Below are 23,502 nucleotides of genomic sequence, written 5' to 3' on the forward strand. Positions count from 1 at the left end.
TCTTGTGTCTGGTTCTGGAGGATGGTGCTCTGATTCCTGATGTCCCAAATCCATCTGAAGAGGCAGAGAGAAATTCTGCTGCATTCCTCTTGGTGAAGCTGGTTTGCAACGTTGTTTTTCTGAAATGTGACTGTGATACATCTGTCATCCAGTTTGTTTACGCTCACAGACTCAGTCTACTCTCCTGACATGTTTGGAGGACAAATGGTGGATTGACGTCTTATCAACGCTATGAAGAGTCTCGACTGTGTCAGGAACAAACTCCGGCTCGCGTTTTTCGACGATGGTGCGAAAGCACATGGGAATCTGAAGTAAGACGAGTCTGACATTAAGAAGCAGAAAGCAGACCAGACAGGAATTGAAGGCACTCTGCTTCCTTGCACTGCAGACATCACATGGTACATTTCCAAGCCTGGCATCAGAGAGCCGGAAAACAAATTTTTCTTTTATTTTCTCTCAAAGTCTCTGTTAGTAGAGTCTGTTTGCGATGCAGTCAGCCGTACTCCTCTTCCAGGACGGTCTCTGCAGTAACTGTGTCCACACACGAGTGACAGGTTCATTAAGAAGATAAAGGCAGAACAGAACAATTCTTCTTGGTTCCACTTAGCTGAAGTCAGACTTTTTTTTATTACCAATTTGGTAAGATTGAGATATCGTGCTGAAAGACTTCTTTTCACCCCCTCTGTGTTGACAAGACTATGACTGTGTGGTCTTATTTATCCTCTAGAGGAATGTTTGAAGTTGGAAACTTTTTCGTCAAAGTGTAAGGACCAAAGTTTTTTTCTGCTTAAGTAATCATCTGTCATTGCTGAACTAACATTTATTGATTAATCTTTAAGCTTCTCTCCATAAATTGAGTCATAGTGTCCCTGAAATGTCAGACAGATGCTCAATAAAACAACCCAAAGCCAAATTCAACATAAAAGTCTGGATGCTGTCATGGGGGTCTGGCTCTTACTTTGTGAGATGCTGTGGTCTCTGTTTAAAGGCCTTAAGACGACACGAAAGGCACGAAATTTTGTAGGTGTCATATTCACTCCCCACAGCTTTTTTACTCCATACTCCATGTCTTTGTAATTTTTATGTCTTTTTTCAAAAAGAACTGGGTGCTGGGACACCAACACAATCATTGTTAAGTGTTGAGGTATGTGACGTGTAAACAAGCATTTTGATTGGTCGGATGTGTACTTGTCACAAGCAAAACTTGAAAAGAATCGACCTTGGTCTGAAAAAATGAAACCCGCAATTCAGCTCAGCAAAATAACGTTGGAGTGAAAGCTTGTATCGAAAAACAGCAGATTGGTGTGAGTAGGATTGCCCAATCATCTATCAGAAAGCTTCGCTGTATGCAAGAAAACAAGTCAGTATGAAGAGCAAAAGCAGGAGGGACTCCTTTTGATATCTGGATTTAGCCTCAGTGATGTCACTCTTGTCACACATCATCAGTGGGTGCCATATGGAAACCGCTGACTCATGCCAATTTTGTGCCAGTTAAGCCTATTTGCTAAAAATAAAAATATAAGTACTATATAAAACAATTCAGAAGTGCTTAATCTGTAGTTTGTCTTGAGGCATGTTTACAGCCTGGTAAATAAAAAGACTAGCTAATTTCACCAACAGCACACACAGTATGGGGGATGAATTTTTTTCTAGCGCTGACGTTTTGAAATATTAAGACTACGAGTTCGCCCAATCAGAGACAGAGTTCAGCTGATTGACAGGCAGGCACCATATATCTGTTAGTGTGGAGGATCAAAGCCCACCTCATTTTCAATATGGCTCCTACCAACGATTTGGTGTCAGAAACTAAAGGGTAACAACGTCCACTTATAACACAGTCTTTGGTAGCTACAGTGTGCCTGTTTGCCAGTCAAATCGCTGTGCCCCTTACGTAGGCAAAACTCGCAAGTTTGAGAACTTAAAGGTACAGTCTGGAGGAACTTTCTTCACTTGTTCGTAGACTCAACAATCAAACTTGGCTCCTCCTCCTTGGGTCAGTGCCAGCGGCAGCGCACACCCACTTCTTCTGACCAAGCAACGTGAGCACACTCACCAGCCCAGCAACCACCTGCAGCATCGCGTTTCTATGTGGGAGAGACTCGAGAGCTGTGCACCAGACTTGGCATGTTAGTACAAGCCAATCATGGGTATTTGACAAATACCAACTTGGGTCACTCTGCAAGCGCCCGAAAGCAAGCAACAGTCAAGCCAAGCTTTTTTGAACCACACTGGAAAATTTTATTTATTATTATTATTTATTTTTGCTGCAAACATGTTCCTTGTTGAATATGTGGTGTCAGTTGTTTCTACAGCAGCCTCAAGTGGATGCTCAATGAACTCTCCCCCCATGTCACCGATCTGTTTCTGAAGTGGAAAATGAAGCAAATCAAGAATCACGGCCATATTGGAAGTGGCAACTGCCGAGTTAGAAAAAAAATTATTGTGTGCTGATGGTAGACTTAGTGACTCTGACAGAAGACGCTTCTTGAACCAGGCTGTAAATTGGTTAATTTCTGCTTTGAAAATAGCTTTTTATTTTTTGAGCTTGGTGTGTATGTGACTTCTGATACTTCCAGAGCCAGCCTCAAGTGGACACTTGAGAAACAGCAGATTTTAGCACTTCCACATTGTCTCATATTCTTAAACCGGAGGTTGTCGCTTGGTAGGAATGCATACAGCGTACCAACATCCTGAATGGTATCCTCGTCTGATCACAAATAACTTATATCGATAAACTGCATCAAAGTGCAGCTGAAATTTTGCCCAGAGTGACAAATCTATTTGATGCTAAGCTGCAAGTGAAACTGAAGATTTACAGTCAGAGTCTTTAGAAAACCAACTTTCTGGAAACATAAAAGATATAATTGATTTGTTGAACTCCTGTTCTCTCAAATAACCTTGCACAGTGCATCAGTGTCTAACCTCACATGCTGTATAGTTTGTAACAAAGATTGCAGATAAACTTTGACAAGGAAGAAGAGGGCTTTCTGCAACAGCTGTGTACTCGTCCAGCACACGCCTGACCTCCAGGTTGACATTATATGAAAGGTGCTTTTGTCAGGCAGGGCATTTACACTGTTTTTTGCTGTTCAAAAGATCTGTTTTACATATCTGCTCACCCTCCACTTACTTACTTACTGCTGCCCTGGATTCTGATTACCCAGGAGGTGGGCTAAGGGTCAAAAAATTAGCATGGTTAAAAGGAATGTGCGTTGGTGCGTTAACTTTTAACAACCCTAATTTTTACTTTTCAAATCCTACATTTTGGTTTTATCTTTCCAGGTGCTAGAAACATTCAGCTTCACTTTGAACATATGGGGATTTTATAGGTAGTTAATTGGTCTTTAAACACAGAAGAGGAAGAGGAGTTTTGGCGTGGAATCTTGTATCACTAACAGTTGGCTCATCTGTGGCTCCAAGATTGGTTAAGACATCTGATTTCACTTTACCATCCCAACCTTTGAGGAAAGAAGGCTGATTTCACACCAGAAAGCTCAATCAAGGCTGTAAAAGATAAGATTTTCCAAAAAGAAACACTGATATAAATTCTGTTTAACATTAAATGATGTACAGCTTGGGCCATAAACAGAATGAAAGTGGAAAAACGTGAAACATTGGTGTAAAAAATGACAGGTTAGATAGTATGAGAGAACTGCACTTCACTTCTCAAAGAAGCTGAGAACATCATCCCGTGGGGCTCATTAGATCCATTATCCGTCTCTGAGCTGCAGAATTGAAGAAACGTGCTCTTTGCAGCTCATCGAGTCACTGTATGGCAACACCGTGGTTTAAAAATAAACTTGACTTTCACCTTTGGAATCCCCTCAGCGAACAGAGGAGACATGCAGTATTTAAAGCAGCTTCATCCACTACGCCCTCAGCCCCAGCCTTCAGCACATTTTATGCTGTCCAGATCTGCGATACAGAGACCTTTTCTGGGAATCGAAAGGTCAAACTGCACGCTGCGAGAAAAGCTGGTCAGATTTTTTTTTTTTTTTCAGAGAGCCTGTCATAAACAGCTGATGCGGCTACAAATGCCACCCAGGTTATCTGCAAAGAGATTTACGGATGAAGCCCGAAAAGCTGGGTTTAAAAAGCTGCTTGATGCTGAAGATGGTGGAGAAAACTTGAACATGTGCAGTTAACCGTCTCTGTGAGCTTTTGACTCAGGTCACATTATTTCAAGCTGTTTTTAAACTACTCCTGGATGAGCTTGTGTTGAATTGATGTAAACTTACAGGTTAGCTAGGATGTGATGAATCAGAAAATAAAGAGTTGTAAAGAAAATGTGTCTGAAAAAGAACAGCAAATGCAGCTGGATTCAGGACAAATAACTCATTAAAACAGTGTTGTTTTCTGAGGAGCTGAATAAAATGGTGAATTTCTCAGTTGTATTTAAATTGGGTTAGAAATTAGCAGTTTTTTGTTTTGAAGGTACATTTCTTTTCCAAGTAATTCTATGGTTTTCTTTATCAGATATGTAGTTCTTTATTGACCTTAATAGACTTTAAATAGTACCATCTGTTGTAAGGGTTTCTTGCATTTTAAAGAGGAAGTATTGTGCTTTTTTGTCAACTTTATTCTGTCCCTCCTGTGCCCCAGTGGTAGCTGAACATGACTTACAATTTAAAGAAATTCCCATTTTCCTCACACTGGTGTTTTAGAAAACCCTTATTTCAGTTTTGTTAGAGCCCGATACGTAATGAACAAAAATGTAATAAAGACAATGTAAAAAAGCGTGAAATTTAATAACAATCAGGGATGAAAATCCCTGCAGATTTATAATAATCATAATCATAATCATAATCATAATCATAATAACTATTATTATTATTGTTGTTGTTATAATTATTATTATTGTTATTTTTATATTTTAAAGCACCTTCTAAAAACACTCAAGGACATTGTACAGATGATTAAAAACACAATTAAAAGACAATCTCAATAAAGATAAACTGCTGCTCTGATTGGCAGAGTAGTAATCGAGGTGGGCTTTTGTTTTGACTGAAAGATAAAATCTTTGGTGTCCATGTTTCTGCTAATGTGTGTTTCAAAAAAATTATAAGTAAAAACTGAAATATTTGGGAATAATTACTTCAAAAACCCCAAAAATGTCAAATCAACCAAAAGTGTCAAGGAGCCCCTGCAGTACTGCTGCAGTCCCCCCTGTTGAAGACCTTTGATTTAGGCAATCCTTGCATGATGACCTCATCTTTTTAGCAAATCTTGTAAAATTTTATGCTATCTTTAGAAATTTACAGATTCAGAAATTATTACAAAAAATGAACATGTTGTGGGTTAAAATTTTACAGATTTAGTATTAAAACCCAGAAACTTGGCCATGAACTGTCTTTACATGAAACAGGGAAATGTCAGTTATTTAACCCAAGAAACTCATTTTATATTATAACTGTTCAAACCCCTACATGTATGGGTCAGGATATACAAAATAAACAAATACAGCCCTGAAAATTCAGGAATAAAGGGGAAAATCAAGGATGGAATGAAAAAAAATAAATGTGTAAAAATGTGCTGTTGAGTGACCCAAAACACATTTTATAGTAGCGCTGTTTATTTCAGAGGTTAAGCAGACAAAGAAGAGAAAGAAGAAAAAACAACAGAGCACACCCTTCCCCTCCATTTCTCCAGTTTGGGGTCAAAGGCGCATTTCACAGATCCTCTCCAAACTGTATCTACTGAAAAGCTTATTTAAAGTCAAAGAGGCTTTTCAAATGCAGATGAAATTCATTTGCTTTTTTCTCCCTCTTTTATCCAAATAGAGCGTAATCTGAAATGTGTGTCACTTTCAGCGGGGTATGGAGATTCAAGTGATTTCAAGACGTCGCCTTAAAGTCTTCCGTTTAAAATTCATTGAAAACAGATTTAGGGGAAGATGGGGCGAAGGGAATCAATTTGAAAGGGTTATGAGTTATGAAAACAAATCCTGCATTGATTGGCTCGCGCACTTATCTTTCCTTGTGTAAACAAATAGTCTGCAGAAGGAAAATGCAAATTGCATTAGCCTCGGTGTTGCTGAAGGTCAGAATGAGCTGATACAATTATGGGCTGTTAAAGAGCCATGCTGGATTAGAATAATGAGGAGAGCTGCTTAAAGATGAACAGCAGTGTTAATATATTCCACAGGTGGAGGAGTCGTAGGTTTAACCAACAGCCAGGAGACAATCATGCAGAAACATCACAATGTGCTGCTGCTTTTTTACACCTGAGACGCCATATTTAAACTCCTGAGGCCTGTGTGAAGACATATTAGCTTTACACATCCATCCCTAAAGGAGTATTACACTGATTAATTCTATAAACTACAATCATTCTATTAAAGCCCAAATGTGCCCTGTCAGCTGTTAAATTTCAGGACTACAAAGATCAAGAAAGTATGAAATGAAATAGTTGAAGATCAAGCTCTGAAGCTCTGAACCCGCACTGATTTATTTTTTTGTCTCCAGGCTGGAGTCTCCTACGCGGACGCTGACCATGGAGGCTCCCAGAGGGGTGGAAGTGAGTGCTGCCATGGGGCCGCTGAAGGTCAGCGGTCGAAAGGACCTACAGTTGGAATCCACAGAGGGAGAAGTGAGTAACCCTGGGAATTAAAACACTCCCTGTTGTTGTTATTTCTTCAGTTATTTTCTTTAATAGTTCTAATTCAAGTCCAGCAACTCTTGGCAGGTTAGCTGGAACAATGTTAGTGTGTTTTTGTGCTGAGGCTGAAACATGAGTGCAGTACCAATGCAGGGCAGCAGGGGGGCAGAAATCCCAGAATTTTTATGGTAGCCAAAATTTGAAGGAGTTATTTAGGAGATGGGGTAAAGAGACATCATAGTTTCCTTCTTTATATATTATTAAACACACTGAGGAAGAATTTTTTTTTACACATTTTTGTACTGTACTGTACTATGCTCTACTCAAGCATGATTGGCTCCCCATAGTACTTTACCCCTGCTGGTCACACTGCTCCAATAAGAATCATCCCTATGTCATCAAATGGGACACACATGGCCCACCTGCATCATCATGAAGCACCTGTTTACCACAACCATGGTCTCACCAGAGTCAGCAATACTTGTGGTTACACTGGTCAAAACGAACTGGACTTCAGTGATGAAGCGTGAATGGCCAGTGTAACCATGCCCTACCTACCCTCAAAAGTTTTTGATAGGGCACTTTTATTCTAGTCATTTTTTAAAGAGGGGGTATTGGGTTTTTCTGGAATCCTGTAGTACCTTTGCATTATTTAAAATTCAAGAATTAGTGTTTTTTTCTCCCACCAAATAATAAAAAATCAGACAAACCCTTATTTTTGATTCTGTCTAAAATAAGAGTCAAGCCATGTTTTAGTTACTGTCTCTTTAAGGACATGGTCACACTTGCAAACCATACCTTGCTTAGAGGATAAGTTCGGTTTATACAGCTTTTACATTGTTTATAGAATGAAGTAGAACAAAATACTCACCCAGAAGGCTTTCCTGATCCAAGCAGTGCTTCGGGAGATATTTAGATCTAAAATTGTGCAGCGGACGTCCGTATAATGGGATCCATCAGGGCATAGACAGCGCTGCTCCTAAAACTGCATTAATCGTCCAAAAACTTGTGTTTTTTACCAACATTCCATCATGGTCCGCTTCGGGTTAGTCCTCTGCTGCAGTCTGTGTCACTCCAGACAGCGCTGTGTGGCTGTACTGACCTCTGAACTGACGAAGACTTTGTTGGAGTGACACAAACTGCACTTCATGCACTAGCCTAAGCACGCAGACATGACGTATCATCGCTGACCGCTCCTCTTGTCAATCATTTTAAACAGTATCTGAGCAGTCAGAGGGCTGTGTTGGATCAAAATGACTGAACATAAGTGTCTATAGTTGTAGCAGTGCTCTCTGTGTCTCGTTGTGCTGACCCTGATGAGAACATGCTTGGTGTAAATAGACGCTTCACGATGACGTAGGTGAGTCATGGGTATGCCTTAAGTCTGGTTCATACTGGAGTAGTGAGACTGGGCTAGGCTGTACTCTCTAGCGGGGGAACGGCACTACCTGGAGGGGGAATCATGCTCAAGCTCAACACTAGGGGTGGGGAAAAAAAAAAAAATAGAATCTTGTCAAAAATCTTTTCTTTTTATTTTTCAAATTCTTCATTTCAGCCTTTTATTGTAAAAAGGATTGGAAAAAAGTTACCACTTTTGTCCAGCAGAAGGTGAAATGTTTCTCTCTGACTCATGTGATGTGCATTTTATGGGAAAATATGGCTCCTGATTTTGTGTGAAGACATTATCATCATCATTTAACTTTTTCACATAGTCTGGTGTTAAAAAAACAAACTGAAAATCGTAAATATTAAAGAATCACAATTTAAATCAAATCGGAGTCCTAAAAATTGTTAAAAAAAAATCGAATCGCTAGAATAGCATGTTGTCCCCACCTTACTTGACACGGTTTGACTGGCCAGTGTGACAGGGGGCAGAGCTACAATCAGACCTTGGTGGTTGAGCCCCGCCGCTGACGTGTGATACCCCAGTTAGGAGATGGTTTGGTATTGACCTGGTATTGACAGACAGATTTCTACAGAGTATGTCTAATATGTATGAGATGGCAGAAACTTCCTCTTTTAGGTTTTGTTAGTGAAGCCGAAGCTAATATCCTGGTAACACTTAGCACCATGGATAAAAACAAACCTCTTAGAGCCCAAAATACTTAATTTAATTGAAGAAAAGTGTTTCCTCTGCTGCTTATCTCATCTCACCAGATCAGAGCTGCTTTGCTTCACTCCAGCCGTCACATTGAATTCTGTCATTTTATCAGTCTGAGGCTGTAAATCATCACCTCAGCGCTCCCCTGCCGATGTGGATTTAATACTGTCCTGCACATCTCTGATGTTTGCCCTCCCAGATACTTTTGGACGCCAACACCATTCAGCTGGGCAGCCTCCCGCTGGGCGTCTACACCGCGTCGCCCCATCAGGCCTCCCAGGAGCAGGAAGTGTTCGAGGTGTGCGTCTGCCCCAGCGGTAAGATCTACCTCTCCCCTGCAGAGAGCAGCTCCACATGTCAGGCCATGAGTAACATCTGCCTCTGGAGCTGACCTGGGGACAACTTTTAACATCTGCTCCGGAGCTGCTGAGATCAAGACGGAGCGAGGGTTGAGCGCTGACTCTCCACTGTCTGAGCTCAGATCAGGGACTGAAGCAGCGATCGGCTGCCTGCAGCGATCAGCTGGAGGTCGGGGCTCCTGTACTGACAGAGTTTGATGAACAGTAGCTCTCTGGAATCAGGAACAGGAACACTTCCACTAACTTTTTTTTTTAGAGGACACACCTTTATTTTTCTACTTTATGTTAGAAAAAAATGAAAAGGGTAAATGAAAGGATCCCTCCTGTGACCGGTATGTGATTGATGAAGGCTTAAAGAAGAGTAAGCACAATACTGTTTTCTCCCAAAATGCATTTTTTAATAACCTCAATAGACTGTTGGTTATTTTCCACTGTGTTAACAGCTGTTCTGTTTGAAATTAAACATGTTTTATGTGGCACACGTTGTATTTAGTGTCTCCAAGTGACAGAAACAGGAAAATATAGATGGAATATAAGCTTCTTTCACGGGAATCTAACTCAACAAGGTAAGTCTACTTTTTCTTAAGTTTTCTGCTACAATATCAAATAATTTCAATATTATATTCATCATGATAGTTTAAACATTGTTCAGACTGTAAGAACTTCTCTGATCTGACTCAGTTTTAAATAATCTCTGTTGGCAGATTGAAGACAAACCTCATCAAACTCCCCCTTTCATAATTCCTGCGTATTTAAATCTGGGTATACGTTTTCTCTCCGAGGCAGAATCCCTCTGTGGAGTTTGACACGAGAGGCTGGCTGACCTTGGCTCTGCAGCTGAGAGCGAGGCAGGCAGCCATGTGTTCGGGAGCCTGCCAGGGTGCAAAGGCTCTCCTCTTCCTCGTCTTCCATCATCACTCTGCCGCAGAGGAGCGTCGCTTTTGGTGAGAAACCCAACAGCATCCTAACCACAGATTAGCTGCTCCATGAGTTTTTTTTTTTTTTCCAGCCTCATATTTTAAAGATTAGTTTGTTTAATTTTGCATTTTTTCTAGGCGAAACACACCATCTTGTTTCGATTCCACCAAACAGAAAGAGATTGAGAAAAATTGAAAAGGAGTAAATTAGAAAACACAAAGTCCTCCACCAGGACTCAAGTGGTTGCACCAAACTACTCTGATGTATTTGTTTCTCTTTTCATCTTACAAAAAACCTCAAAGCAACGAGTAAAAAAAACAGGGTGTAATATGTCCTCAACATACTGTGCTGAAGCTTTTTCAGATCCAAGCAAAACTTTATGTATTTTCCTCTAAGGGATGAGGTCTTTCATTAAACAACCTCAAGACTTAAAAAAATAAAAAAAAAATTACATCAATGTTTCTGACTTGTTTGGGTAACAATCCAACATCGAAGATTTTTGACTTTTGGAGGTATAAAAAAAAATAATAATAAAAAAGGCAAACACACACACATATATATATATATATATATATATATATATATATATATATACATATATATATATATATATATATATATATATATATATATATATATATATATATATATATATATATATATATATATATATATATATATATATATAGATAGATAGATATAATTTAATTTTTATTTTATTTTTTTTGCTATTTTGTATCTTGTAATAGCTTTTAATGATTTACAACTCAAAACTTATTTGTTCTCACCCTGCTTTTCTCGGAAATCTCTTATTTTAGCCTCATGGGGGCTTACCAATCAGAGGAAAGGGAGTTTTAGTCCCTGTCTCTTTAAGACTCACTGCTTTACGGACCCCCTTCACCTGATTGGCCAGCTCCCTCTGGGGTCTTTTAGGGACAGAGATTTGTGCAGACCTTGGTGTTTGAGGCCCACAGCTCTTACACATTGTGATCCTTTTGTGGTGACCTCAACATGCTTGCAATCTTGTTAAAATCTCGAGAAAATTCTTGCTTTCACAAGAATTGACAGTTCTGAGCAGTTTACACCCCCCTCTTTAAACGTACATGGTGCTCACAATGATGATGACCATGGTGTAGGTAGAGCACCAAAAGCATAAACCAGGCTTCAAACCTCTTAACTCTTCTTTGATGTGAGACAGTGTTACTGTAAAGGTCTTTTTAGACTGAGGAATTACTTTTAATTTCAACTTGTTTCATAACCAACTGAATAATCCTCACAGGAGCTTTAAAAAGACACTTTTTAGCTCGAATTAAGGGAGAACAGCCTGTGCAACCAGACATGATTTCATCCAATCCCGTCTTTCCCTGTGCATGTTTTACAAATAACTGAGGGACTCTGGAGTTTCACCTCCTGGACGCTTCAGAGGCTTTTCTCAGCCGCTGACACTCTGAAGGGAAACAGCCCAAGGAGAGTGTTTCAGAGTCAGCCTGCTGCTGCTGCACGGACACGGCCGGTTGCACCACTCTGCCTCTAATTAAGGCTGTAGTGATCAAAAGTCCTGATCAAATGCTTCGGCTTCTTTTAACAGTTTAATCTATTATTTTTAATCATGGAATAGCTCCAGGGCAGAAAGACAGTTTGTTAAAATTTAATCATTTATAGTAGCTTCATAAAACACTATTCCCCAAAAACCTTTGTATCTAATCAGAAAGTAGCAGAAAGTAAGACCAGCTGGACAGTCTGATACCACCTTATTTTACTCAACACATCTCCTAATTAACACACAATCTGCTCATTTGCATGACTTCTTTCTGAAACGTAGCACCAACTCTCCAAACTAATAATTAACTCCTCTTCACAAGCTGGAAAACAAACTCCACATTGAGCACAGAGGATGACGGCTGAAAGGTGGTGTTCACTTGTGAAAATGTAATAATCAGTCCACATTAGGGATTTAGATGTTTTTGCTGCTGGCTGATTCTCATTTTTGAGCATGCTCAGATAGATGTTCAGCTCCAACGGACGCTGAACACTTCAGGGTCTGTGGTTTCAGAAGCTTATGGTTAAGATAACAACACTGATGTCAATCAGATGAAAGATAAGCTGTTTTCATCAATAAGATGATGGGTGTTTGTGTTTGTTTTCAGCTCATGAAAAGCAGTTTAAATAAAAGAGATTGTTTCTTTTTAAATATTTGGTGCATATTCTGAGTTGAGCTTTTCATACTTGTTAATTTTTCTCCTTTCAATCTTTTAAAGCTCCTGTGAGAAGTTTTTAGCTAGTAACAAAACAAACTGAAATAAGCACTGATGCCTCAGTGACTTAAAGTGAGCGAGACCTTCAGAGGATGACTGACTCTTTGGCCACGTTTCCACCAAGCAGTCTGGTTCGGTTCAGTACAGTTTGGCACGGTTTGGTACAGTTAAGCCTGATCTCGTTTGCGTTTCCACAGCATACTGTGCCCTCTCGTGGTAGGTGGCGTGTAAGCCTGATGCTGAAAGCCGCAGTTGTTAAACAATAACCCGACGCTGTAGCAGCGCGACACAGTTTACCCCGTCAATAAATCCAATGAAGAAGAAAAATGTGACACAGTAAACAAAGAGCATAGATGGAAGACATGCAGTATTTCGTCCTCTCTGTGATTGGCATGTAGCTCTTTGATACAAAGTGCAACCAAGCTTTGTTTCAGAGAAGTCTGTGTGCTGCCAGGAGAAATGCAGCCGCTGTCGGGGTAAGTGACAATTCTTTTAACCAATCAACGGTCTGCAGTGTAGCTCCACCTTCAGAGTGGATCTGTCCTGGGATAAGTCAGTGGAAACGCCACAAAATGTAACGAAGAGAACCGCTTGGTGGAAACACGGCTAATAAGTTTGAAAAGTTACTGGTTGATTTCAGTTGTTCAATGTCAAGGTCATTTAACCCACTCTTGGTAATTTTGGCAGTGTGGGCAGGAGTCAAATCCTGCTGGAAAACAAAATCAGCTTTTCCATAAAACTTCAAGCTACTTGTGATGGTGTGGTCTACTGAACCAGCCTCTGAGACCATTTAAATGCTTAGGGAACCTCTGCTTCATTAGCTGATTAATGTGTGACATCAGTAGTTTATAATTTTAAAATTTTAACTTTTACATGTTTTGATTTATTGAGCTGCACTCTGCTAATCAGTGCCTGTAAACTCTAGGGATGAAAACAGGCAGACAGGTTGGTCTCATATGATAGCAGCCTTAAAGTAAATTATTAATACCAAGGGGTTTTTCCTATGTCAAGAGTCACACATTCATGATAAAAAGGGTAAGTTTTATTTTCAGTCATAAAAATCAGCAAAAATTTCCAAAGTATGATGTCAAATAATTCGGAAGCTAGTTTGATGCTTCTGCATAGATACATAGATCCTCATACTTGGTGTTGCATCATCACATGCCTTATAAACAAACAGGGAATAATTCAGGATGTTCTTTCTGAAAGAACAGTACTGGGGAGGAAATCACTGTTAAGCTGCTAGCAGTGCTGCTGCTAATTAGTTTAGTTTCACATAAAGCTGCAGAAACACTGATTGCTCATTTTTTTATTTGCTTGTTGTTCAAGTTGCTCCAGGAGAGGTGAGACGTGTGTGCACTGCTCAGGGTGTCATCCCATCATATCATGTTTAGTTTCTCATTTCTTAGCAGGAAGTTATAAAATTCACAAAAAGTTTATCACACTGCCATGATTTTACATGTAAGTGAAATTTTTCCCAACAAGCAAGTCTCCTTGCGATCTGAAACTGAGCCTGTGCTGCCACCTATTGGCTGAAGGTCATAAATGATCAGGGTAAATTCACTGTAATCAGATGGCAGCTAATTGGCTTCAAACTTACAAACGACTCAGAATCTGTTGGTTACTTTTTGTTCAGTAACTTTCAGATTAGTTTGGGTATTTTAGACTGGAAAATATAAATGTGTTGTGGCAAAGTTAGAATCAAAACTACCACGTTTGGTGGAGGGGGCTTCATGTCAGTATCAAACATTAGTATATGTTAATCCAGATTTTGTGTTTATGTGGTTTATTTGTCCACACGATCCAACAATCTGCTGTACTTTTTCAAAGTAGGTCAAACAAAACTGTCCAACATTTTTGTTAAATAGCTAAAAATCGACTTTATAAAAATTTAATATGAAAAATGTACTCACAGAAACCCTTTCATACCCTCAACTCCTCATGGTGTAATAAAAATGAGATGGTAGAATCTGAATAAATCTTTAATTGTTACGAAAAGAACATGATTAACAATAAATGTGTTTATGAGAAAACCCATGAAACATCACACAATCCACAGCTGTTACAACCTCTCAGTTATATAATCAACATTTAACTTTCCGTATCAAATAAATCACTGCTGTATTATAGTAAAGTACTGTTTAAGGCAAGCTTTCTTATAAAGATTAACACTTTCATTTGTAACAATTTCCTGTATATTCAATAATCATGTAAAATGAATTTAATCCATTTTCACGCAGCAGTTTCTTCAAGACACAAGAACGAAGGAATTCAATTTTAAGTCCTTCATAGATTTTATCTAGCCAAACCAATAACATGAATACTCAAGCCATGTGTATTTCTCTAGTGCTTGGCAGTAAAGAGCTTTAATGACCTAAATTTCAGCTTGCATTAAAGTCAAAATTTGAGGCTTCACTTTTTAGACACGTTGAGCAATATTTCTTTATACCATTAGAAAAAAAAACATTTATACTTGTATCCCTTCTTGAAAAAGAAGAAAAAAAAAGTTATTCAGCATCCATCGCCCACTTAACAAAAAATAACAAGAAATAAATGAATAAAAAACCATGAAAGGGACAGAAAGCATACAAGCTTGCTGATTAAAAACCTCTTCTGGGCAGTGTAAGGGATATGCTTTTATTTTGAAGAGCCTCTTCTCCCAGTAGTTGTAGTTTCCTCAATAGTCGTTGCTGACGTGTCTATAAGGACCGTACAGTTTCCTTCTGTGTGTACTGTTGAGGTACTCATACCTGAATACACAAAGAAATGAAAGCAAAAAAAATAAGATTAGAAGTGACCCTGGGAACACAGATAAGGTCTGTACTATTTTCACCCGGTCAGGGATAATTGCTGGCTAGATCAGGTTAAATGATAACAATGTTTTTATTTTTTTACTATTTAAAGAGGGGGTATCATGCATTCCCACATATCGGACATCAGTGAGGAATCAGCACTGATTGTTCGGACTAATTGTGTCCAGATTTTCTGTCACAACCTATTCCGAAAAAATAGGTTGGGATTTCGACAAAACTTGCTGAAATTATGAAGTTTGTACTTAAGAATCTCCCAACTGGTTTATGACATGTTGGAGGGCTCCTGACAGACCTCCACGAGGGCTGGGCAATCAGAGTGACGGGGGTTTGTGGCGTTGAGTCTTAAAGAGACAGCAGCTTCAATGAAGTGTGTCTCACACTAGTGTATGAAAACACCAGTATGAGAAATAAAGGGATATAATTAGGTTGGAAACTACTTCAGGGGTACCAGGGAGACTGAATAAAGCCTAAAAAAAAACAAACCAAAAACCAAATACCTAGGGATGGGAATAAGATTTTGTCAATACCGATGCCCTTATCGATTCTGCTTATCGATCTGATTCTTTACGGATTCCCTTATCAACTCCTTTTGTGAGTGTTCTTGGTACAAAAAGTAGCTTTACAGGTTTTCTGTGTCAACAACATTTAATTGAGTTTATACTGTAAGTGAATAAATTGTAATTAGTCCCTGAGTCTGGATATTTCTGGGCATAACTATAAAAAAACAGGTAAAAACTGCACACAATGTGACGTTGATGTACTGTGTTGTAATATATTATTAATTCAAGTAGGCCATCTAGTGTCTCAAAGTGGTTATAGCAATAGTTCAAGTTGTTCGGAAACTTCCCGCAGTTATGAAGTCAGCCATGAGCCTTTCATTAGCCTGTTAGCTTTTCACATTTGAAATTCTCAGTATTCTTTACAAAGAGTTGATGTAAAATGTTTCTGTGATGAAAGTTGAAATTTTATTCTGAAGCTGAAGTTATACTGATGTATGCTAACTGCTAGCATATCAATGCAGTTTCCCATATACGTTAGCATCGAGCTTGCACTATTTTGTTATTTTGGTGAATAAGGTGATTTATAGCATTTCAAATGTACTGAATATGAATCTCCTGAGAGAGAGTAATGTACATTTCTTCAGAGTTTTCTTGGGAAACGTTATCTAAGTGCTAAGCTAAGATAGCTGCAGCAGACTAGTCGACATAAGGCCTGGCAGCTCCAGCACAATGTCAAAAATTGATAAGGGAATGGTTAAGCACAAAGGCTAACAATATCGATGGATTGAAACATTTCTTATCGATTCTCAACAGGAACCTGTTTTCGATTCCCATCCCTACCAATACCACCTTCTTTAACAAATCAAGGCTATTTTTTCAATGAATTTATAAGTGATGAAATTCACTGTAAGTGTTAGAAATTCCAGTTCTCACCTTATGTTCTCCTCCTCCAGGTCATCAGCTTTGAGAGCGGATTTGGACATGCCCATACCATGAGGAATCCTGTCTGGGTATCTCACTGCAATCTTGGCACCGTTTAGATCAAAGCCCTGAAGAAGAGAACAAGGAGAAATGTTTCTATCCTATACAGGTTGGAGCACAAGTTGGATGATTTGCTGTCATTTCTTATGAGAGAATTCATAAAGATTTCTTGTGAGCGTTGGAGAAATGACTCGTATCCACAGAGCTCAGGCTGAACTCACTTGAAAGCGTCGAATTGCTTCATCACAATCCTCCTGATTTGTATAGTTGACGAAGGCACATCGCCTGTAAGACAGGAGCCTCACACTGTGGACGACTCCGACCCTGCAGGGCGAGAATCATGTGAGTGATCAACTTCAAAACAGCAAACTAGAAGGACAAAAACAGTGATTGTAAACTCACTTGTTAAACAGCCGAGTTATGTCAGACTCAGAGACCGGCTGGAACAAGTTCCCCACCCAAACAGGAAACAGCTCCCTGTAGAGAGAAGATAGATGATTAGCTCCTGATTGTTTAAAATCACTGCAGATAATGGATGATACAGTGAGAACCAGCGCAAAGATCCTGGTGACATAATTCAAGACACAAAGTCTGAGCTGCATGAAAGCACCAATGATTTCCTGCTCTGTTAGAATGAAGTGTCTAATCAGAGAAGATGCAAAACCAATAAGTTTAAGTAAACAATCAGTACTTAATTAAGTCTGTCCAATGCAAGAGCTGACTGATTGTCATCCAAACGCTCTCCGTATACAAACAGAAGCTAATTCACTTGTGCAGTTAGTTTACGACCTGATTTGGGGCTCGTGAAAAAAGTTTTTTGTCCAAATTCTTTAATGCCAGGTCGAAATCTAAAAGAAGACCAGGATCCCTTTTTTCCTAAAGGATCTAAAGGGGGATCACTTACTGCTGTGGGCGTTGGTGTTTACTGTTGGTCCTCATAGCCTGATCAGGAACTGCTTTTGGTTGGCTCTTGACATAGGATGTATTCTGGACTGGGACTACAGGTGCACTCTGAAGTTGGCTTTTAGGCGCGTTCTGGGGCTGACAGGGAGGTGGAGGAGGAGATGGAGTGGCGGGGTTTTTGGCTGAAAGGACTGGAGACACTCCGCTGACGTTCACTACTTGAGCTGGTGGCAGAGCGCCGTTCTGAACGGGTCCTAAAGAGAAACCAAAAGGGTTACATTTATGCACAAAGATGTAGGAAAAATTTTTAAGAATCTACAAAAGAGACACTCACCTGGTTGACTGTTTAATTTAGACAGAACCTCTAATGCTTTTTGTACTGTTCCATGAATAATTAAAGCATTTGAGCACTGCTCTCGAGTGAAACCATATCCCTGAAACAAACCACACATTTTCATCAGTTAGTCTTCAAAACTGCTCACACAACCCTTGTAATTCTCAAGAAGGGAAGCGTAAACAGTGGTTGTTAGTCAACTACACACCATAAGTTGCATTATCTGCATCCGCATTAACTCCTGGGCAGCTTCAGCGTATGAACCATCCAGTTTCAGGACCTCCCTGAAAGCCTGAGACGCCTCCTCGTACCTCTGCAGGAAGACAGAGAGAAACATCGTAACCTCCATGAGCTGCTGCCTCGGCACTAGATCAAAGTTAAGGCTCAATGACTGTCACGCTGCTGGATTAATCAGCTCCGTTATGACTGTTTACAGTAACAGCTAGCCAAAACAAGCCTGAGTAAATAACTGCAGCCGGTGCAGCTCAATGACACTTGAAATTGAATCAATCTGAAGCAACAAGGACAGAGTGATCGCAAAGTCACGCCGACATGAGCCACTGAGAGTAAACGATTCTTACAAGACTTCTGACAACTTAAATTTGTTCAAAACAACCCTTAGCAGGAAGCAGAGCATAGAGGTGATGTATTTGTAGTAATGAATCGCCTTTTTGGAGATGTGACAAGAACCAAACGTTTGGTGTCCGTAACATTAATAAATCCTCCTTATGTCCAGTACTCTCCTAACAACTCCAACCTCACTGAGCAGAAGTCACACAACCTCACTCTTTATTTTATTGATAGACTCTCAAGTTTGAACAGACCACTGCAGAATAACTGCTGACTGTGGGTTGGAATAGACATAATCACAAACAGATTAGCCCGTTTAGCCTGTAGCCTGTGCTCTATCACTGTTGTTTAGCTTTCTTCTGCTCTTCTGTCCTTTTTCTTCACTTCAGTTGTTCAGCTTCAGTGTCCTCCATTATTACTACAAAATAAATCAAATAACTCATTTTCTTCAGGAAAAAGGTCAGATTTTGCTTCCTGATGCTAAACTTTGCCAGTCAACATGATGTCATGAAAGTGACTTTAGATCTACGTCCCTTGTACAGGCCTGTGTTATCCCACAGATTTTAATTTTTTAAACTTTTATTTGACCAGGTTGGTCCCTATGAGATTGAAAACCTTGTTTTTAAGGGAGACCTGGCCAAAACAGGCAGCAGCAAAACATAAGTTAGACAGGAAGCACAAAAATAGACAAAGCACAGTTAATAAAACACAAGATAATGTATTAAAATTACGTTCCAGGAAACAACTGTTCAAACAACCGAGCTAAAACACTAGCTCCTTGAGTTTTAAGTCATTCTGCTACTGGTTCCAAGCTGAGCATGCCGAGTACCCAAAGGCCCTTTTCCTAATTTCTGTCCAAGAGTTTGGGACAGAGAGCACAACGTGGTCCTGATAACACAGGAAGTACTGTCTGGTACTTTTCTGCATGATAAAAACAGATAAATAGTGGGGCAGCAGACCAAGAACTGTCTTACAGATAAAAGTGTACTAATGTGTGAGCCTCCGGGTTGCCAAAGCAGGCTATCTGACCTGTACCGTGACGAACCGAACCTTGGTGGAAACGCAGCTTATGAGGCATGGTGGGCAGTATCCACCATATGAAGACACCGTGCAGAGGTAGGCATGTACAAAAGGTCTCCATGATCTAGAACAGGTGAAACTGTTGCAGCAATAAGACCCTTTTTTACATAAAAAGAAAAACAACCCAGTTTTAGCCTCAGCTTTTTCACAAGACACAGTACATCTAAAATTAAACTGAAGAATATTATTTAATCTAGTATTGGCTCCGTTGTTCTTATTTAAGATCATGGATTACAAACAGGCAAATAAATGAGACTGTTTTAATAGGACGTATAAAGTCTTCATGCTGCCTTTGGTGTACAAATATTTGCATATGAAGCAATGTGGTGTTGGGCTGATACAACCAGAGTTTGCCACATCACCCTGTTGAAAATCACTTTCTGTTCCCTGAAAAAAGCCAACACTTGTTTTATAACTCTGTGACATTACACAAGGGCTTCTGACACAGGCACATACAGGAGAGACTACTGACCTTTAGACCTGCCAGAGCTCTGCCCTTCCTAAACAGACCTTTAACCCAGCCTGGACGCATGCTGAGAGACAACTCTGCATCAGCCAGCGCCTTCTCATACTCCTGCATCTTCTCAAAACAGAAGGAACGATTGCCAAACAACCTGGAAGAGGGAGAAGAAAGTGAAGTTAAACACTGAAACAGAAGTGAATGATCAGACAGATTTGTAGAGGAAACGTTCTCACTTAAACTCTGTAGGGTTGAATTTAATCGCATCAGTAAAATACTGCACAGCTGTTTTATAGTCTCCGGCGCTAGCAGATCTATTTCCTTTATCTGTAGAAAAACACATGATAAAAATTCAGATCAAAGAATCAATCTTCAGAGTGTGAGCTTGCACAAGAGGTAGAGAACGCTTACTTCCAAGTTCTGTACTTTTTCTAACAGTATCCTCAAAAGTAAGGTTGGGAGCAGCGACAGAGTCCTGATGAAAAACGTGGAGAGCAAAATCAAACAGGTGTTGCTTTATTACATTCAAAAAGGAGTAAGTGGATTATCATTCTGACCTTCTTTTCAACCACTGTTTCTGTATACGCTTTGTCTGGGCTGGTTTTAGCTTCTTCTTTAACCGGGCTCTTCTTTTTCTCAGGTTTGGGCTTCTGCTCCAGTTGACGTCTGGCTATAAGGGCAGCTTTGCTCACAAACGAACTCCCCATATCCAGCTCCTAAAGAAACAGGAATAGGTTGAAATCTACAATGGCTCATGAAGCAAAACTTCACTGCTTCAAAAGAAAAACAGGGCTCAAAGTACCTCAAAGTCTTCCTCTGTGTCTCCATCTTCACCACTGGATTCGCCTTCATCACTACAGTTGCTGCTGTCTGTATCTTTGGCACACGCCTGTTGTTCAACACTAGACTCTTTTTTGCTCTTCAGGCCATCACCACCCTGTCATCAATTATAAAGTTGATAAACAAAAAAAATCTGCAGGTTTATTCACTTGCATTGAAGGCTGCAAACTTTAAAAAAGGAATCAGCACGTATCATAACCTTACATCTGCATTCTTTCCAGTGCTCGGGTTCTCCTTCCCTGACTCTTCGAGACGTTTTTTCTCCTTCTGTCTCTGTTGGGAATAAAGAGCACACACCTTAAAGTTTAGTCACACTTCTGAAAACATAAACTAACTCATGTAAGACTGCAGGATTTACCTGTTTTTTAAGCCGCTTCCTCTCTGCCTTCCCTTTGTACTTTTTTGATTCTGGTATTACTCCACTCCTTTTTTCAGAATCCTGAAAGATTTTTTAAAACACTCCATCAATTTCAAACAGTGTGGTCTCAGATGAATCACTTAGGACGGACTGAGTTTCAAAGATCTTACTGTTTGGAGATGAAGGTTGGCGAGTGCATTGAGGTAAGACACTGGAACACCGTTGGCTGGTCGTGTATAGTTCCCGATATATCGACCGTCGCTGCTCCAGTTAGATCCCTTCAGGTACTCACTGGGCTCAATTGGCAATTTTGAACCATCATGTACCTCATAGGGATCCCGCTTTGCAGCATCTAGCTCCGCTGCATTGACCACAAAAGAAGAAAAGGGTTACTCATAGGTTTAAGAAGTAGAAGCAAGAATCCCACTCATTGGTGAACGCTCTAACCCAGGGATCATCAACTAAAATCCACAAAGGTCCAGTCAGAGAACATGTAGCAATTTGAAGGTCTGGGACAACAAAATGTGTTTAGAGGTTGGTTGTTATTCTGAATTCCTTACTGAATTATCAGAGACTTCCAGTTCTCTGCTTCAAATTTGGGAATTAAATATAAATTTGGTTTAAAATTCCTCTTTTCTGTCCTTCCATAGGGAACTCACTGAGAAAGGAAGAGTTTGTGTTAAAGCACTTCATGATGCTGGTTTCGGAGAGTTTGTCTGTGAACAACACAACTCAAAAACTAACCAACAGATCTTAATGAAATTTTCAGGAAATGTTCAAATTGGGATAAGAAAAATGTGATTCAATTTTGGTGGTTATCCAGATTACTGTCTGGATCCAGGAGTTTTTCAAAGGATTCTTTTACGTAACTCTACGATAAATGGTCACAATAATTTTTGACGGATGTGAAAGTACACTCCAGATCCTGGCAATATTCTGGATACACAGCGCTCTCTAAGTGCTTTTCTAGTTGCAACTGTGTATGGGCTGAAATCTATGCCGCTAGAAGCTGAATTTGATTCATGATGTTGAATTGAAAAGCATGATCTGAAATTGAATCGGATTTCTAAAACTAATTTGCCTTGACTTTGTTTTAACCAACTTGAAAAGTCAACTCTCTTTATTCATTTAATTTAAAATAGACAAAATAGAACTTTTCAATTTCAGTCTGCACAATTCAAACTGAGTTTTAAAACTGATTGAAAATTAATTTATCATCAAGTTTTATGGTATAATGAAAGCTTCAGCTCACTTTCCTAGTCACCCCAGTCATGTTAGGAAAGATGCCCCGCTGTTTACATTCCACTAAAGAATCCCTAAACATAGACCTCACCTTATTCTGCATTATATGGTTTCAGGTCAGATATCTAAATATCCTGCCAAATCAGTGTGTTCAAATCTATGTGAAACTGAAACAAAATTGAAATGTTTTACATACGCAAATAGACGTCTTCTTACCTTGAAGGCCGAGTCTTATTATTCGTTGAAAACTCGGGTTTCCATCAAACATACCCAATACCCTCGACTAGACAGGAGAAAAGAAAAGCGAATGACAATTTTAATCAAGAAAGCATCAAATACAATGTGTCAACATTTCAGCTACACAATGACTGAACTACTTTTCCTGCGTCATTCTGGTGAACGAAGTTTTATCCTCGTGCGTTTGCAACAGGGCCCAACTACAGTGTACTGAATGACCAACATGCGAACTGACATGTTGACGGAAGACATGTTCATAATCCATCTAAAACACGACTAACAAAGTTATTTCCGCTAAGTTAGCATTCAGTTACATTCATCGACGTAAAACGCAATTTGGAACTAAGTTTATTCTGATAACTGACATTTGAACACACACGAAGAATGTCTCCCCATTAAAAGGCTAACATGAAGTGTGTGGGAGTTTTTAGTGTCGGAAGACATATTTCAATCGACTCTGGGTATGCGCAGTTATTAGGAAGAGGGATTGGCAGGATAACATCCGCATTAGCTCCATGTGGGCTTTCCCTGATGTCGTCAACAACTGTGAATAAATAGGGTTAAAAGGGTGTACTTACGTAAACAGGGTTGTCTGAGAAGTCTGAAAAAAGAGGGAGACAAAAACTTCAACTGTTGTGCCATTAAAAGTAGTTTTTTTAGCTTTAACTTGGGTGAGCCAGATAGTTAGCTCCTTAGCCAAATTAGCCTCTAACTTCACATAACGACAAAACAAGTGTTCGGCTTACCTCTCTCATCGTCCTCTGAATCCATGTTTTGTAATAACTACCCTTCTGATGCGGCATATACTCGTATTTTCGAGTTAAACACTCAAACAAGCATTGATTTCTGGCTCATATCAGCAGCCTTTCACTTCTGACGTGTGCATGTTGTTGGCGCGCGCACGGCTGCTTTCAGGATCGCGGGAATAGGACGATCACGTGAGACGCATGCGCG

The 23,502-nt window shown here is 39.7% G+C and overlaps 2 protein-coding genes across 2 annotated transcripts in view; one reads left to right on the top strand and one right to left on the bottom strand.

The window, feature by feature from the left end:
• LOC141811382 (zeta-sarcoglycan-like) overlaps positions 1-9,530 on the top strand; it is a 55,152-nt gene extending 45,622 nt beyond the window's left edge. Inside the window, exons 7-8 of the mRNA XM_074699425.1 lie at positions 6,465-6,588; positions 8,898-9,530. Coding sequence (XP_074555526.1) covers positions 6,465-6,588; positions 8,898-9,089 — 316 coding nt within the window. The 3' untranslated portion in view covers positions 9,090-9,530. The remainder of the gene's footprint in view (positions 1-6,464; positions 6,589-8,897) is intronic.
• Positions 9,531-14,265: 4,735 nt separating this feature from the next.
• LOC141784438 (uncharacterized) lies at positions 14,266-23,495 on the bottom strand. Its single transcript, XM_074662277.1, has 18 exons — positions 23,295-23,495; positions 23,127-23,149; positions 22,528-22,594; positions 21,240-21,430; positions 21,070-21,150; positions 20,916-20,984; positions 20,674-20,808; positions 20,429-20,587; positions 20,283-20,346; positions 20,108-20,198; positions 19,884-20,025; positions 17,970-18,074; positions 17,762-17,861; positions 17,429-17,681; positions 16,927-17,001; positions 16,746-16,848; positions 16,477-16,592; positions 14,266-14,980 (listed from the first exon to the last, which is right to left on the bottom strand). The coding sequence occupies exons 1-18, from the start codon at positions 23,317-23,319 to the stop codon at positions 14,908-14,910; spliced, it is 1,872 nt and encodes a 623-aa protein (XP_074518378.1). The 5' UTR covers positions 23,320-23,495; the 3' UTR covers positions 14,266-14,907.
• Between the last annotated feature and the right edge of the window lie 7 nt (positions 23,496-23,502).

Source organism: Halichoeres trimaculatus, unplaced genomic scaffold, assembly GCF_033239565.1.
Source record: "Halichoeres trimaculatus isolate MK-OKI-2021-1 unplaced genomic scaffold, fHalTri1.1 fHalTri1_scaffold_22, whole genome shotgun sequence".
NCBI classification, from domain to species: Eukaryota; Metazoa; Chordata; class Actinopteri; order Labriformes; family Labridae; genus Halichoeres; species Halichoeres trimaculatus.

Excerpts from the sequence above, each read along its gene's own strand:
- LOC141784438 (XM_074662277.1), bottom strand. The coding sequence starts at position 23,319 with ATGGATTCAGAGGACGATGAGAGAG. Across the intron at positions 17,862-17,969 it reads TGCAGATAATGCAACTTATG|GGATATGGTTTCACTCGAGA; the intron begins GTGTGTAGTTGA and ends GGTTTGTTTCAG. Across the intron at positions 17,682-17,761 it reads TAAATTAAACAGTCAACCAG|GACCCGTTCAGAACGGCGCT; the intron begins GTGAGTGTCTCT and ends GTTTCTCTTTAG.